Source organism: Mastomys coucha, unplaced genomic scaffold (genome assembly GCF_008632895.1).
Source record: "Mastomys coucha isolate ucsf_1 unplaced genomic scaffold, UCSF_Mcou_1 pScaffold23, whole genome shotgun sequence".
Classification (NCBI taxonomy): domain Eukaryota; kingdom Metazoa; phylum Chordata; class Mammalia; order Rodentia; family Muridae; genus Mastomys; species Mastomys coucha.
In genome coordinates, this window is record NW_022196906.1 from 77,627,403 (window position 1) to 77,643,287 (window position 15,885).

Sequence of the window (15,885 nt, forward strand, 5' to 3'; positions counted from 1 at the left end):
GGCAGCATGGCTTCAATTTACAGCCTGATCTTTGCAGCAGAATTCCTTTTAGGGGAAGCCTGAGGCCTCTTTTTACCTGAGCCTCCTTCAAAAGCTTGTTTGTACTTGTCCCATTCGAAGTTTACTGATGTTTATGATGGATGGTGTTGTAGGCACTTGTACTAGCTGATTTCATGGTGACTTACATTCCCATCTCAACAGCTCGGTCAAGCAGATGTTATCTCTGTTAAAACTGATAGGTAGACAGATGTTCAATCACCTGTCTAGGTCCATACAATTACTGAGGAGTAGCTTTGGGCCTGAAACCTCAGATCTTAGAGGGTGGAGAGATAGTTCAGTGGCTAAGAGCACTGTGTAGAAGAACCAGGTTCAGTTCCCGGCACCCACTTGGTAGCTCTCAACCATCTGTAACTCCAGTTCCAGGGGCTCTGACATCCTCTTCTGAATTCACTAGACACTAGGCACCCATGTGGTATACATAAAAATTAAATAAACACATCTAAAATGTCTTAAACCCATGTCTTCTGATTTGAAGTCATAGGCTTTCAATAGCCTTGTAAGTCCTATTTTTCCATACACTGTGAGCCAGTGGTTGTTAGTACACTTCAGGTTGTGCTCACATCCATTTCAGGTTTCATCACTCCCCGCAGATCCCTGCACCCCTTAGGAGTCACTGTCTGTCCTGTTCTTCCCCAGCTTCTGGCAGCTAGACTAATCTGTGTTCCTTTAGCTCTAGCCTTTCACAAAGACGGAAACAATATGCAGCCTTTTATGGGTGTCTTCTTTAACATGGCACCATGTTTCCAGGGTCCACTGTGTGACAGGTTATTCCTCTTTACGGACTGATACTAATATCTTATAGCCCTTATTTTTTTTATCACCTCACAAATTGACAGACATATGGATTGTTCCACTGGGGAGTTATTAGGAGATGGTCTACTATGAAAAACTCAGACACGCCATTTTGTCTGAATATGTTTTCTGTTCTCTTCAGTTTAGACCCAGGAATGGAACTGAGGGGTGCTAACTCTGTGTCAAACTCTCTGAGGAGTGACTTTTCCCCCCAAAATCCTGCAGCATTTTTACGTTGCACCCAGCAGTGAATGCTTACTTTTCTCCATACTCTCCCCCGCACTTGTTTCTTTGCTTGCTGGATCACACTGTGGTTCAGAGCTGCATTTTCCTTAACAAGTCATGATGGAGACTGTCCTGGTTGGTTTTATGTCAATTTGTCCCAAGCGGGAGTTGTCTGAAAGGATGGAACCTCAATTGAGAAAGTACCTCCATAAGATCAGGCTGTAGGCAAGCTTGCAGGGTATTTTCTTAATTAGTGATTAACATGGAAGGGCCCAGCACATGGTGGGGTGGTGTCATCCATGGGCTGGTGGTTGTAGGTTCTATATGAAAACAGGCTCAACAAGCCACGAGGAACAAGACAGTAAGCAGTACTCCTCCATGGCCTGTGCTTCAGCTCCTTTCTCCAGGTTCCTGCCCTGTTTGAGCTCCTGTCCTGATATCTTTTTTTGATAAACAGCGATTTAGACAGCCAAATAAACCCTTTCCTTCCCAAGGGCTTTGGGCATGGCTGGCATTTCAGCACAGCAACAGTAACCCCAAGTAGGACCTGGACCATCCCTTCAGAGGCCTTAGAACATCTATATGTTCTAAGAAATGCTTATGTAAATCATCTTTCCATTTTAAAGTGTTTTTTAAAAATGTATTCTTCTCTCATATATTACACCCCAGCCGGCAGTTTCCCCTCCCTCTGCTCCTCCCATTCCCTTCCCCCTCCAAGATCCTCCCCTCTCTTCAGAAAAGAGCGGGCCTCCCAGGGACATTAACCAAACACTACATCAGTACAATAAGACCAGGCGCATACCATTATATCAAGGCTGGACAAGGCAAACCAGGAGAAATAAAAGGGTCTCACAAATAGGCCAAAGAATCGGGGACAGCCACCAGACCCACGGCTAGGATTTCCACCAAAGTGTCTTTTTATTTTTTTTAATGTATCTTAGGATCTAAGTATTTTGGAACCAGACCCATATGAGATAGATGATTTGGAATGTTTTCTCCCACTCTGTGGGCTGTATTCGTTATCCTAAAGGTTTTATGTTTAGATGTCATCCAAAGTACCTTTCATTTGATTTCTTTGTACTTTTGGTTTCATACCCAAGAAATCTTACCCATTTAAAGGTCAGAAACTTTGACGTATGAAGCTCATTTTTAAACTGGACTTTCTAAAACTTCCTCTTTCCCATGAGGAGTGAGAGGCATTATGCAGCTTAAAGTGAGCCAGAACCTCCATTGAATGCTGGGAAAGCTTGGTTTATTTTTTTACTAAAGGATAGAACATGATATTAAAGAATTCATAAATCATCTCCCAAATTAATAAATTTATATGCAGTACTTATTACAGGACATTGAATATATTCTGGCTATTATTTTAATCACTACAATTATCTGAGCTTTAAAAAGTCAGTGTTCTGAATAAACTAACAGAAAACAATAAAGTTTGGAATCCATGCTTAAGAGTAAAACATACAAAGACATTAACATAGGAGTAGCTTAGGCAGGGAGGCTCCCCCTTAACCCTGTCCAGCTAACCTAAGAATAGCTTTCTGTAGGCAAGAGAGCAAAGTCTGTGAAACCTGGAAAGAAAAGGAAATCATTTTACATTGTTTCAAAAGCATTATTTATGTAAATGCACGCTCAAGAGTGTTTCCCTATTGTTAAATCCTGGTATACGAGTTGGTTCATCATAGAACAAGTAACTGGGAATGCTAGGGCTGTGTGCCTCTAAAAAGGCCACTCTAACTCCATTAGAGTCCACTGGGCAACTGCAAGGGGGGAGTTCTAAGTATGCAGTTCACCACTCATGATCGTACACAGAATGCAATTCAACTACACTGGGCGCTGTTTGACTCAGTCATTAAAGATTCAGAGAGTTGTCGCCATTTCCACCAGATTAACACATAGGCAGTCTGCAGGGAAGGGCGACTGTGTTTTAATGTGTATCAACCAGCCTACAGAGTGGTACCAGGCAAGGAGGGAGCATTCCTACATGGAGCACGTGGCCTCAGGCAGTGTTTCCTTCCTATGGCACAGTGTACGTGAGTCTTTCAGGTGCTAGGGAGCCAATCTGTGGCTCTGAAGTTAATCTGGTATCTATTCGCTCTACGGTATTCATAGAAGTTGTGAATGAGGGGCTGAAGATGCCCACACTCTTAGACACATACCAGTGGTGATCATAATAAGGGATGGCCAACATCTCAACAGGAAGATAGACCAAAACAGAATATATAGAAGTGATTTAAACAGATATTAAACATCACAAAATTAGAATTAAAGCATTAGAGGATAATTTTCATTCTCTAGATTGAACAAAGTGAGATGCTGGCAAAGCGAAGACTCATGGTGTTCATATGCTCTTGGCAGGGGTGGAAATTAGTGTCATTTTTGGCAAATCAAAAATGTCAAATGTATGTATTTTTTTTTTTTTTGATTTAAACATTCTGTGTCTAGGATATTATTTGTTTACATTGCTTACAGCCTCAGAAATAGAGCTGGAGGTCTCTATCTTCAATAATACTTTACTAGCTGAATAAATTAAAACCTAGTAAAATTCCCGCTTTTAAAAGCAACACACACACACACACACACACACACACACACACGCACACAAAACAAATGCACAGTGACTGCCTCTGAGGCACAAGGACGAGGAAAGAATAACACACATTCACTTCCTCATGTATTATTGTAGTGTCTAGCATTTTTTTAAAATCATCTGTATCCCCCTATAATTCTTAAAAAATAAATTTATGGGCATCCTAGTCCAGTTCTGAACTGGACACTAGCCAGCAAAGTGCTTCAGTTGTGCATTAACAGAATGTTGAACATACTTTTTGTTAAGTACCCACGGGGTAGCAGATGTTTTTCCCTGAGGGCGAAGCAGCTTTCAGCATAGCCCAAACCCATGAATTAAGGCTCGGTTCAGAATACAAACGCAAGGAATACCAGATACGAGCTTATCCCTAACAGAATGTGGTTGGGGTTAATGACAGATTCAGGACAACAACAGAAGTTTAAGTGCTTAGTCCAAGATGCTTGCTGGAGGAGGGGCCATGTTTTGTGGACATGTATGGTCTTGAGGACCAAGAGCCTCTTTACACAGGTCTCGGAGCAATACAACCGCTATTTTCCATCTTACAAGATGTTTTCATCTAAGCAGAATCCTGAGCAGTCAGCTTTCTGGGGCGGGGCTCACATTTGGGGACCATTAACAATAAGCTTCATTTGGAATAACTCCTTTGTTCCTGACACTGCTAGGCCTTTCCACAGACAGATAGTATTTAAAAATCAGTAAGTCAAGGCTGGACTCTCCCCTTCCATTATGTACCATACTCCCATTTTCCTTACCTATGGAGAAAGTCTAACACCCTGACCAGTGTTTCTCTCAGGCTGACACACACTGCAGCCAGTGTGACTCTATGGGACCAAGAGCCTTCACAGCCCTGAAGTCCTCATAGACAGGAAAGCACTTTGATACAAATCTGACTTGGTGCTATTCTGAACGTGGGAGACATTAAAAAGATGAGCCCACTCTCTCTCTCTCTCTTTCTCATTATTTCTCTCTCTGACTAGCCTGGGACTGGCTCTGTAGAAAAGGTTGACCTCAAACTCTCAGAGATCCACCTGTCCCTCACACGTGCTACCCTACCCAGCTTATTTTTATTTATTTTTTTCTAGTTACAGTTTAGCAGAACTCTCTCTGTTTTCAGGAACTTTAACAATGTTGGTATTATATTAAGGTTCATTATACACAGTGACCATTACTTACTGACCATTCCTGTTACAAAGTGAGGTAGATGTGATTCCCCTAACCTAGCAGTCATACATGTTTTATGAAAATAATAATGTTAAAATTCCAGAAAACTATGAGTCAGTGCTGTCTGACTTCTTAGAGATGACATCATGGTACCAGCTGTGGATATTCTTTACGTCGTCTGCATTAATCAAATGGATCACTTCTCAAATTTAATAAGACACAAACAGGTGGGTATTTTGCAGACAAGAAAAACTTTTTATTTTAAACCACAAGTAGGCAGCAGGTGGCCACAACTATCCATATTTCATTAAAATCACATAAAACCTAGGCACAAAAGCACCACTGATTATTGCTCTAGAAAAATTGCATGAAAAATTCAAATATGCACAGTAAAAACACCACAGTATGCACAGGACTAAATTTTTAAAGCAAGGGCATGGAATGCTGAATCCATTTCACACGCAGCTCTGATATTAAATTGGTATTTACTTGACTTGAGGATGATGGAAATTTTCAAAAAACATCACCATAAGAGGATAAAATGTCCGTCTTCATATAGATTTTATGCCGACTAATAGAGTCCTAAAAAATTAGCATTTACAAAATACTTGGTAAAAATAGCTTTTAAAAGTTGTCCCGAGAGGTACGTGAAATCGACCCTAGTTTTCCATGACAATTCATTCTCCCTCGTTATCTATAGATTCAGTTCTCTGTGCCTGTGAATAAGGAAGGAAGGAAGGAAGGAAGGAAGAGAGAAAGAGGACATCTAGTTACCAGTAAAACAAGTATAAGCAAAGGCAAGTCCACCCACAGACACACTTGAGCATTTGGCCCCCTTGTGTTTGCTTCCAGGTCTACTTGGAACTGTCAACTCTGGGTGGACAGACAAGGCGGAACGCATTACGGCAACACTCTGCAGCATTTACTGCTTTCTGCTATTGAAACAACCACAGAAGCCTTACCTGCAGGCTCCCAGGTGCATGGTAAGAAACAACACACTACTCTCTTATTCTAGTCACTGCAAACATGCAGAATGGCTACTGTACCCTTAACTCTCACTGTTTCAATCTGCCCCTTTACTGACAGTATGCTGGGTGGGGGACGTCTGCAGGCTGAGACATTAACAGCTGAACGAGAGACGTGGATCTGCAGTAACATTACAGGCGATAAAGAGAGACGTTATGAGCGTGCTAGCCCGAGCTGAAGGACTGAGCAATTTCAATTTACCACACTGATTCGGTCAGTGGGAGGTGTTTGTGGAAAGTACCTCTTTAGCTTTAGTGTCACCATTTGCAGATGGTGCAGTACCTTCCTTTCCAGCTTCCTGCTTTTCTTCCTTCTTCCCCTTAGCACCTCTGCTAATCTTTGTTCCAGGTTCTTTCTAAGGGATCGAAGCACAGGGAAACAGAAACCAGGACGTTAGCGAACACCAAGGAGCCACTGCCGGAACCCAGATAGACACAATGACGGCTACCATCGTGGCCTTCTCGGAAAGTAGAAACCCGACTTTGCTTTTTCACTGGGGGCTGCCTGCTGATCCCACCAGCACTTCAGTGGGAAAGTGGTGACTGGCACAGGTGTGGATAGCTCCAGGGACATTTCTGCTATGAGTGGTTTTGCTGTGGCGAGGGCAGCCATAGGGCCTGGTAAAAGGGGGAAAACCCACCCACCGGAAGCCATGGCTTTCCCTGTGGCTGTCCCGTGGGACCAGTCATGTGGAGTTGTACATCTTACACAACTAGAAAAGTATTTAAAATAAAGGCTCAGATGAAGAGAAGTTGCTGATTTTTATGTCTGCAACACAGTGGTGAGCCCTGCTTTGGAAAACTGAATTCACTACCACACACAATTTCAGAGAGTTTGGGTGCTTTGAGGGGAATGCCCATCCAGCCACAACCATTATTCAAGTGGCACAACTATATATTGCTGCAACCCCAACACCACCCTCCAATATAATCCCCACATCATCAACCTCATACATTATTCAATCACTCAAACTATCTACACTAACGAATTCAATTTTACTTCAACTATCAACTAATCATACAAAAGATAACTCCATCAAAAGCCCGATAATCAAAAAATTAAAAAATAACCAGCTAGAACCCCAAGTCTCAGGGTATTCCTCAGTAGACATAGCCGTTGTATACCCAAACACAACTATTATACCACCTAAATAAATTAAAAACACCAATAAACCTAAAAATGAACCCCCAAACCCTAAAATTATAAAACAACCAACAAACCCACTAACAATTAAACCTAGACCTCCATAAATAGGTGAAGGCTTCAACGCTAACCCAAGACAACCACCCAAAAATACTAAACTTAAAATAAAAATATAATTATTCATTATTTCTACACAGGGTACAGTACGGGTCAGTCACTGTGGCTAAATAAACGGGCAGTAACAGACTTCAGTCTTTCTGCTAAACAGGATATTCCTATCTATTTCTTTTTTCTTTTCTTTTTTTTTTTAAAGAAAATTGACAATGTGTTTTTTTAAAGATTTATTTTATTTATTTTATGTGTATGAGTACACTGTAGCTGTACAGATGGCCATAAGCCATCATGTGTGTGGCTGCTGTTGAACTCAGGACCTCTGCTGGTCCGCTCGCTCCTGCCTGCTTGCTCGATCTGCCCCCCCACCCCTCGCTCCTGTGTAATTTACTGCAGCTGTCTTCAGACGCACCAGAAGAGGGCATCCGATCTCATTAAGGGTGGTTGTGAGCCACCATGTGGTTGCTGGGATCCGAACTCAGGAGCTTCGGAAGAGCAGTCAGTGCCATGTCACCAGCCCCCCTATCTATTTCAATAGAGTAGACTGAGCTGAGGGGTGACTAGTAAAGCATCCAGAATGTGTCTCACAGTGTCTGGCTAGCGTTTGCTACTTGCTAGAGTAAATGATCACATTTTTATTGCTAGTCATGGGAATGGCCATCTACTTGTAGTTATATGAGGCTGTGACCCCACCTCTGACATCTGGGGCTGGTGGCAGCAATGGGGTCCAGGGCCAGATCTCACCGCACCAGACTACCTTGTGATTTACTGTAGGTTCTGAGGGAGTTGCCAGGTTGTTCACACAGGTTGTTCAGAGCAACTTGCTGTGCTCCCTGTACCTCACTGACCAAATGGAAAACGCATTCCCCACTAACACGTAAAATGGTGGCTTGTGGTTTTAAAGAAAGCCCGTGACAGTGGGGACAATGCTCTAGACTGTATATTTTAGCGTGTCTCATTAAATGGGATCTCTCCCCAGATGACTTTCAGACACAGGATTATAATTTATTGTTTAGAAAGCCAAGGGAGGGAGGAAGGGAATGCCTCTTACCTTAGCAGATGTTTTTCTTGGTTTAGGCTCCGGTTTTGGTGGAACAGGTTTCTGCAGAAATAATTTAAATTATACAAATACTGAGACAGATGCCATTAGCACCGAAAAAGAAGACAAATGGGTAGAAACAGCCACGCGCTCTGCCGGTGGCTCTGTTCATTTGGGGCCGGTCCTCTCAGTATGAGGTACTATTTTTGTCACAGGTTTGAAGATAGGAAGGACAGCTGACTCATTAGGCTCTGGTCCAGTAGAGCTCTCCGGGGCAGGGTTAAGTTTCTCTTTCTGATATCTCTGTGGTTCCTTTTGTTCACAACACCACTGCCAAAGGAGAAACTCTGGCCCTGGCTAAATAGCTGGATGAGTTTGCTCTCAGTGGCCTCACCGACTGACCAGGAACTACAGCGAATCACAGGCAGAGGCCACCATCCATGGGTCATCAAGGATGAGCCTGTGATGGTCTTCAAAGCCTTATCCAAATCCCTCCCCCTGACACAGATTTCAGGTTCTGTAGCCAAGCCTCTTCTTGTTTCATCCCTTCAAAGTCAGTGTAAGGTAAGAATCTAACACAAGACACCAGGCTCAATTATCTCTGGAGCTTTTTATTGAGAATATAAATGCAGCAACCTGTCTGGCTATTAGAGTTAAGATTTTTCTCTGTGGGTGTTTTAGGTCAAATATTTCTCTAATAAAGGTTTAAAACGTGTACGTCTCTCTGAGAACTAAAGGAATGTTTTAAAAATAGAAAACACTGTCCAGGGTGTCCCCTGAGAAGAAAAATGTGTGCCCCTCCCCATCTGCACTCCAGTATCTGTAAAAGATTTGGAGATCATATTCAATATAGTCTGTATGTATAAAATTTAATTGGAGACAGTTCGGTTCCAAAGGATCAGCTGTTAGAAATAAAGCCAGACATGGCGACTCATTCCGGTAACCTCAGCGCTCAGGACACTGAAGTAGGAGATGGCTACCAGTTTGAGGCCAGACTGGGCTACAGAGTGAGACACAGTCTCAAAAAAACCAAACAGGAGGGCGAGTGAGATAGCAGGTAAAGGTGTTTGCCACTAAGCCCGATAACCTGAGTTTTATCCCTGGGGCACACATGATGGAAAGAGAAAAAACTGCCTCCTCTGACCCCTCATACGTGCAAGTAAATAAATGTATCAACAATATTTCTTTTAAAAAGGAAAAGAAAAAAATGCCCCCACAAATGAAATCTAAAAAAAAAAAAAAAAAAAAAAAAAAAAAAAAAAAAAAAGTTGAGCTTGAAAAGTAAGAAAATTTTTATTAGTTTTCTTAGCCCTCTAAATCTTCAGAATGCCTCCCAATACAGAAGCTTTCCTGGCTCCCAAATCTTCCTAACTTTAAAATTCATCATTGTAAGTTTTGACAGATCAGTATATGTTCCTGTGATTGTTAGCAAACTGTTTCCACGTATTATTTTCTGTGAGATAGACCTTTTACTCCGGTTCAGCATTCAATGTTATCAAAATAGTACTAAGAAACTTAGAGTGTGTATGTGTGTGTGGGGGGGGGGGGGGGGGGGGGAGTGGGAGGGAGAGAGAGAGGGAGAGAGAAAACTCTTGTGCTTGCTGAAGCACAATGTCAGGTGTGTTCCTCATCCACTCTGCACAGGTGGCTGGACTGGCTGGACCGCTCGAGTTCAGGAGCCCCCTTACCTCTGCTCTCCAGGATGCACAGGCACACACTGCTACACCTGGATGCACAGGCACACACTGCTACACCTGGATGCACAGGCACACACTGCTACACCTGGATGCACAGGTATACACTGCTACACCTGGATGCACAGGCACACACTGCTACACCTGGATGCACAGGTACACACTGCTACACCTGGCTCTTTATGTAGGTGCTGGGAATCCAAACACACCTCCCATGCTTGCATGCATGACAAACATCTTTCCCAGTGAGCCATCTCCCCAGTTCTCAGAAGAGCGTGAGAGTCTGGAACACTGGTGGCTTCAGGCTGTGCTGGCCCCACAGGCCATCTTATGAAAGGGGCTTCTTATGCTGCTGATTCCTGGAGCTCACGAAAAACCCTCTTTTAAATTTTGGTTTTCCTTTGACTTTCAAGGGTTGTTCCCTTACTGGCTTGTTATTTGCGACATCCCTCTCGTCTTTCTGGTGATTGATACTGCAGCTCTAAGGGATCATGTCATTGAAACCCTGGAACTCATACGTGGGGTGTGAACAGCCACTTCCACATACATTCAGCAGTGCCTGTGACGTGCCGAGTGGGGATGGTCACTGTCAGTGAAACTTTCCCCAGGTCTTTATTTTGAGAAGGTAGCTCAGGGGCAAAATCCTCTAGATATCCAGAGCTGGGCTGCTCTGTTTGTTATAGAATGAGGAAGAATTGAGGAACTGAAGGGCTAGAGAGCGGCACAGGCAGGCTGGCTCCATCCTAGCTCTAGTCTAATCCCCATCCTCTCCTGGGCATGGCCTACTGAAGAAGACCTCATGAGACAAAGTAAAGGTGCCACTCTTTTAAGATGATCCAGGACTGGAATACAGCTAAAGCTTATGGACATTTAGGGATACTCTAATCCAGAAATAAAATGCACACTAGTATGGGTTTTGGGCAGAGAATCTACACTCTGGATCCATTTCAATATTAACAGGTGTAGAATTTGGAAATCAGGATTCGCTTAATGCACTTGCTTGTCTCAGGGACTCAGCAGTTCCCACCTGCATGGGCTTTATAATCTTGATAATGGCCCTGGCCACTGTTTCTCATTGACATGGATAATCAAGTGCTTGGCAACATGGGTTAGATTTGCTGGAAATTAGGACCCCGTAAGTACTTACTAAAAGGAAAAGAAAGTCAAAGAAAATGCCAGGTAGTCATCCTTTCGCGTTAGACAAGGGAACACAGAGTCCTGAGAAGCTACAACAAGGGGCTCTGAGGACTTACCGCTGACAATCTGGCTGACCGTCTTGTGGGCTACAAAAGAACGGGGAAATTTTCTTTTTAGTATTTATAAACATCCAGGATAGCTGTAAAAATTCATTCTTGATATATTCTACTTTGTTGAAAGAATGAAATGTATGACACTGCATCATCCTCTACAGGTTAGCATCATGAAACATGCCAAGGCCTGAGAAAAGCGATGCTACAGGCTACAGGCTACAGGCTCACCTTTTGTGGAGTGGCTGCTCCCAGGTAGGAGGAAAGAGAGGAACCCTGGCTCCACCCTAAACCACGCTCGCTTCTTTTGTGATAACTTGATGTGAGAACACTGAATTACCTTAAAAATGCTCTCTTTAAAATGGAACCAAAATCTATTACCTCAGTAATAGACTGAAGTAATCACCATAGAGCCAACACAGAACCTTCCCATCTCTGCATGCTGGAAAACAATGACCGTGAATCTTACTTACACAGGTAAGAAAGGTTGTTTGTTTATTTCAGTGAAAGGTTGTTTGTTTGTTTCTGTTTGTTTTGTATTGTTTTTGTTCTTTTCAAACCCAGCACAAAAATCAACACAATTATCTACTTAAAACAGGTTTCACTAATCTCTTCATTTCAAATGTTTAGAAAATCGATTAGGTAGATTCTGAATTTAGGCTTTTTCTTTCTTTCTTTCTTTTTTTTCTCTCAGAAAACCTTTTGAGGATTGTATCAGTTAATAGTCAGTGTCATTCTAAAGAAAATAGAAAAATATCAAGCATCCAGCACACAAAGATGACACTCTTCACTACTCAGGAGAACCTCCTTGTCCTGGGTGAAGGGGTTTACCATCCTAAAACTAAAACTGGCTTTCTCTGCAGGTTTTACTCCATACTTCCTGATCCTTCTACTCATTTTTCCATCTCCAGTCGAACAGCAGATACTACCTCACACACCCAGAACATCTGCTGAATAAATGAATTCAAGCTTTTCCCTGGCTCACACTGGTTTATGAAGACTTCTTGACTCAGTACAATAATTTAAATGCTTCAAATGAATTTTCTTAACTTGGTCAGCAAAAATGGTTAGTGGGACCTCATGTCATGACTGGGAAGAATTGGAGAAATTCTTGAAGCTGTGCCGTGGTCAGTCTAGGTCAGTGGGCCAGGTCACAGTGGAAGAAATAGTTCTTGACATCGCCATAGCAAAAAATTTTCTTGGTGAAAGTCCCAAGAGAAGCTAAACCTGTCACTCTTTAAACTGCAGAAGGAAATGAAGCGCCAAAGCATCCATGAATAATTTTAACCCTGGGGTCTCATGAACAATCAGAGCTGGACATAAGTCCAGCTAACAGAATGTACAAAGAACAGGAAGTCGTGCCTGGGACACAGCCACTACCCAGAATAGGACATAACGGTCAGCACACAGCTTGAGGCACAACTGTGGTCAGGAAAGAAGAATGCATGAGGGATTCTTTCTTTCTTTCTTTCCTTCTTTCTTTCTTTCTTTTTTTTTTTTTGGTTTTTTCGAGACAGGGCTTCTCTGTATAGCTCTGGCTGTCCTGGAACTCACTCGAACTCAGAAATCCACCTGCCTCTGCCTCCCAAGTGCTGGGATCAAAGGCGTGAGCCACCACCGCCCAGCTGCGTGAGGGATTCTCCACAGGAAACACCAAGGTGCCTGCTAGGATTCTCCTGGGTGCGTTTGAGACATCACACTCACACGTTCCTAGGAGACAGGACCCAAATCCTGTGATTCCTTTCTCAGGATGGCCAACCACGCTGAGTATTGCTGAGGAAAAGGCAATGAAGATTGCCACTTAAGCTTGGCGAAACACGCACGTGCTGTGCTTCCTCAGCATGGTTTCTGAACGTGGAAGACTAGAAGGTTCTCTATCCCTCGGTTACCACAAAGCTCAGGTCTGAAGCTTCTGTGTGGCCACAAAGCATACTCCTACCATCTAACAAGAACAGCAGGGAAAGCAAGCCCGTCCACAGGGAAGAGTGTGAGCCTCCTTGCCTGGAGGGAAGCAAATAAGCCTTACCCAAATCCCACCCTGCTTGCTGGTCAACCCACAAGCATCCTGTTGGCTTCGCTTCGGCAGTGCCGTTTCCTACCCCACAGCGCCATCTTTTTCTAGCTCAGTCCCGCCAATGCCTCGCAGGGACCCTTAGTAAGCGTTGAGGCAAATGAGAGAAGCAAGCGCCAGAAAAACAACAGATTAACCTTTACAGAAAAGGGGCCAAATGCTCTAACCATTATACACACCTGTCCATTTGCCAATCGGCAGCTGTTGGCAAAATTTTATTAAAGAGAGGTTAAAAAAAAAAAAGCCATGGGAAGGATTTCGCAGCTGCAAACCCTTGCCTGTCCGTGCCAACATTTGAACATGCAGCACAGGCTTTCCAGAGGGATGGACTCATCACACAACGATGCTCTCTACAGGCCAGGCCTCCAGCGATCCACAGGAGTGATCCACGGACTTAATTTAGATTCAGGATAAGCATTCCAAAAGAAACGACAACAGTCTCTATAGGCTATCCAAGTCAGTCAGACTCCAAAAAGTAGTTGTTTTTACCATAAAATCATTTTATGACTTCCTACCTAGAATTTACCAGCTCTTTTGTGTCATAAAAAGAGACTTTTTAAAAACTTCCTTTCCAGTAATCACCACACTGGGTTTTCTTTTTTTCCCTGTAGAGAAGGCTGGGGCTAACATTTCACTCAGTCAGCACTGCGCTTATGTGTGCAAGTGTGGATACCTTCCTGGAAAGTTCCATCAGCTTCCACGGCCTTAACATCTATAAATGGTCGGACTAAATTTATGGGATACAAACCAGACTAGACTGCTATTTATTCCCCTTTAAAACATTTAAAGCATTTGAAATATTCATTTAAGGTTCAGCCTTTACTTGGTAGAACTGGGTGGGTTGGGGGGGCGGCTGTTACAGAATTTCTCTTAATTTGTTGATTAAGTGAGAAATCATAGGGAAGAGTTGTAGAAATAATAACTCCTGGACAGGGAATGAAGGGTTTTAGGCTGCTGGGTCACTGTGGTTTATAGATACTGGAGACATTGAAAGTATCCAGTAAGCATTATTGATTGACCGATGGCCCACATCTGAAAGACACCGGGTCTGTCTCAACATCCTGGCCGCAAACGCAGCACACACATCTACAAAGTTCAAAATTCAAAGGGAGTGCGAGATCCAAGCAGAATCACCGGACTTGGCAGATTATTGCTTCAAACTTATTTTCCCGAGAGATGCCCCTCTGCTTCGGAGCCTCAGCATGCTCTTCTAAAGCAAAGCTTAAAAGTCAAGCTGCTTTTGATTCTCAAAAACAAAAAAATGAGAAATTCAGCATGAATGGCTTTTCCTTTTCAACACTGGGAGACAGAAGGATGGAAAGACAGCCTTGGCTGGGGCAATGGAGAAGATTGAAGAGCTAGGAACAGGGTCACTCCACTGAAGCACCCCACAAAAGGTGAGTGGCGAACAAGGATTGGGGATCAGGGGCCTCAGGTGTTTCCCCTGGTTCTGCTGATTATAAGTTGTGACACTTGGAGAAAATTGTATTATTTCTCTAAGAACACTTCTCCTTGAGATAAAATAGGGATCACTGCCTCCACTGTCTGCTATCTAACCCAGTATGGCTCTGCCAGCGGCTATTCTCCCCACGCCCTTTCTTTTTAACAGTAAATATCCGATCATTTTACTTTTCTTTCTTTTCCATACGAAAATGGAAGTTTTAGGAAGGCCAAGTTTTGCTAGATTTTCACTTTGAGACCCACAGGGCCTGGAATAGCGGTGGGAACACTTGTAGGTTCTCATAGATTTTTGATAAGGAATGCTTCTTGGGCAGGGGTGTAGTGGTAAAGCTGAGCATGTATATACAAGGTGCTGGTCCCATCTCCATCCCCACAAGGAGAGGAGAGAGGGGCGTGCTTCTTAGAACTATTGAACAGACCGCATACAAGAATGGAAATAAAGACCTTGTAAGTGGCTGAGCCTAATGGTCATGATACACTGTTTAGGTCATTTATTGTCCAAGTCTCCTGAAGTTCGGGGTTCTGAACGATGCCCTCCAAACACCACAGCCACAGTGGGAAATTTTCAAAAGAAGAGCTTCCTTTGTAACCGATATCTGTTCATCCTGGTTGACATACGAAACGACATACTGGAAAATTCAATTTGAAATGAATTTGAGTTCACTGGGGCTAGGGGTAGGGATCAGGGTACTTCTGCCAGTTCTGAGTGTTAGTCAACAATCAAGCTAACCACTGACCTTTTACTTTCAAATGACAGTTTATGTCCTCAAGGCATCAAGGAGTTTTAATGTAGCTTTGGCTTGAATAACAGGTTTTTTAAAAAAGGCATCGTCTACAAAATTTTTTTGTTAAGAATAATATAAAAATATAAAATGGTAAATAAAACAAACAAACAAACACCAGAAAGCATCAAGCATGAGAATCCTTAGGCTAACTAAAATACCTAAGCTATATACACAAAATTCATGTTTATCTTTTATGTGTACCCCAGCCAATAGGATTTCCTTCTGGCACAGAAGGACTGGGAATGTTTCCTCTGAGCAATGGTTTTTAAGGGTTTTTGATTGATCAAGTTAAATGTCAACCTGCAGAGAAAAACCCAAATGCACTGTGTGTTTGTGTGTGTGTGTGTGTGTGTTACCTAAATCCAATCATTTCACCAACTGTTCTAAAAATTATGTCTTGCCATTTTCTGCATGTTCATCAAGTTTTGGTTGGTTCTAGCATGGGTGGTGACTCAACTGTAGATTTCTGATTTCATG

The 15,885-nt window shown here is 42.9% G+C and overlaps 1 protein-coding gene across 3 annotated transcripts in view; it reads right to left on the bottom strand.

Moving 5' to 3' along the window:
• Nucleotides 1-5,065: 5,065 nt before the first annotated feature.
• The window catches only part of Hmgn3 (high mobility group nucleosomal binding domain 3), a 39,622-nt gene continuing 28,802 nt past the window's right edge, over nucleotides 5,066-15,885 (bottom strand). Inside the window, exons 3-7 of one of the 3 annotated variants that reach the window (XM_031343599.1) lie at nucleotides 11,098-11,127; nucleotides 8,163-8,213; nucleotides 6,099-6,212; nucleotides 5,878-5,977; nucleotides 5,066-5,547 (exon numbers count right to left, since the gene is read on the bottom strand). In XM_031343599.1, the coding sequence (XP_031199459.1) occupies nucleotides 5,534-5,547; nucleotides 5,878-5,977; nucleotides 6,099-6,212; nucleotides 8,163-8,213; nucleotides 11,098-11,127 (309 nt within the window). In that variant the 3' untranslated portion in view covers nucleotides 5,066-5,533. The remainder of the gene's footprint in view (nucleotides 5,548-5,877; nucleotides 5,978-6,098; nucleotides 6,213-8,162; nucleotides 8,214-11,097; nucleotides 11,128-15,885) is intronic. The other 2 variants (XM_031343600.1, XM_031343601.1) reach the window with 2 other exon arrangements.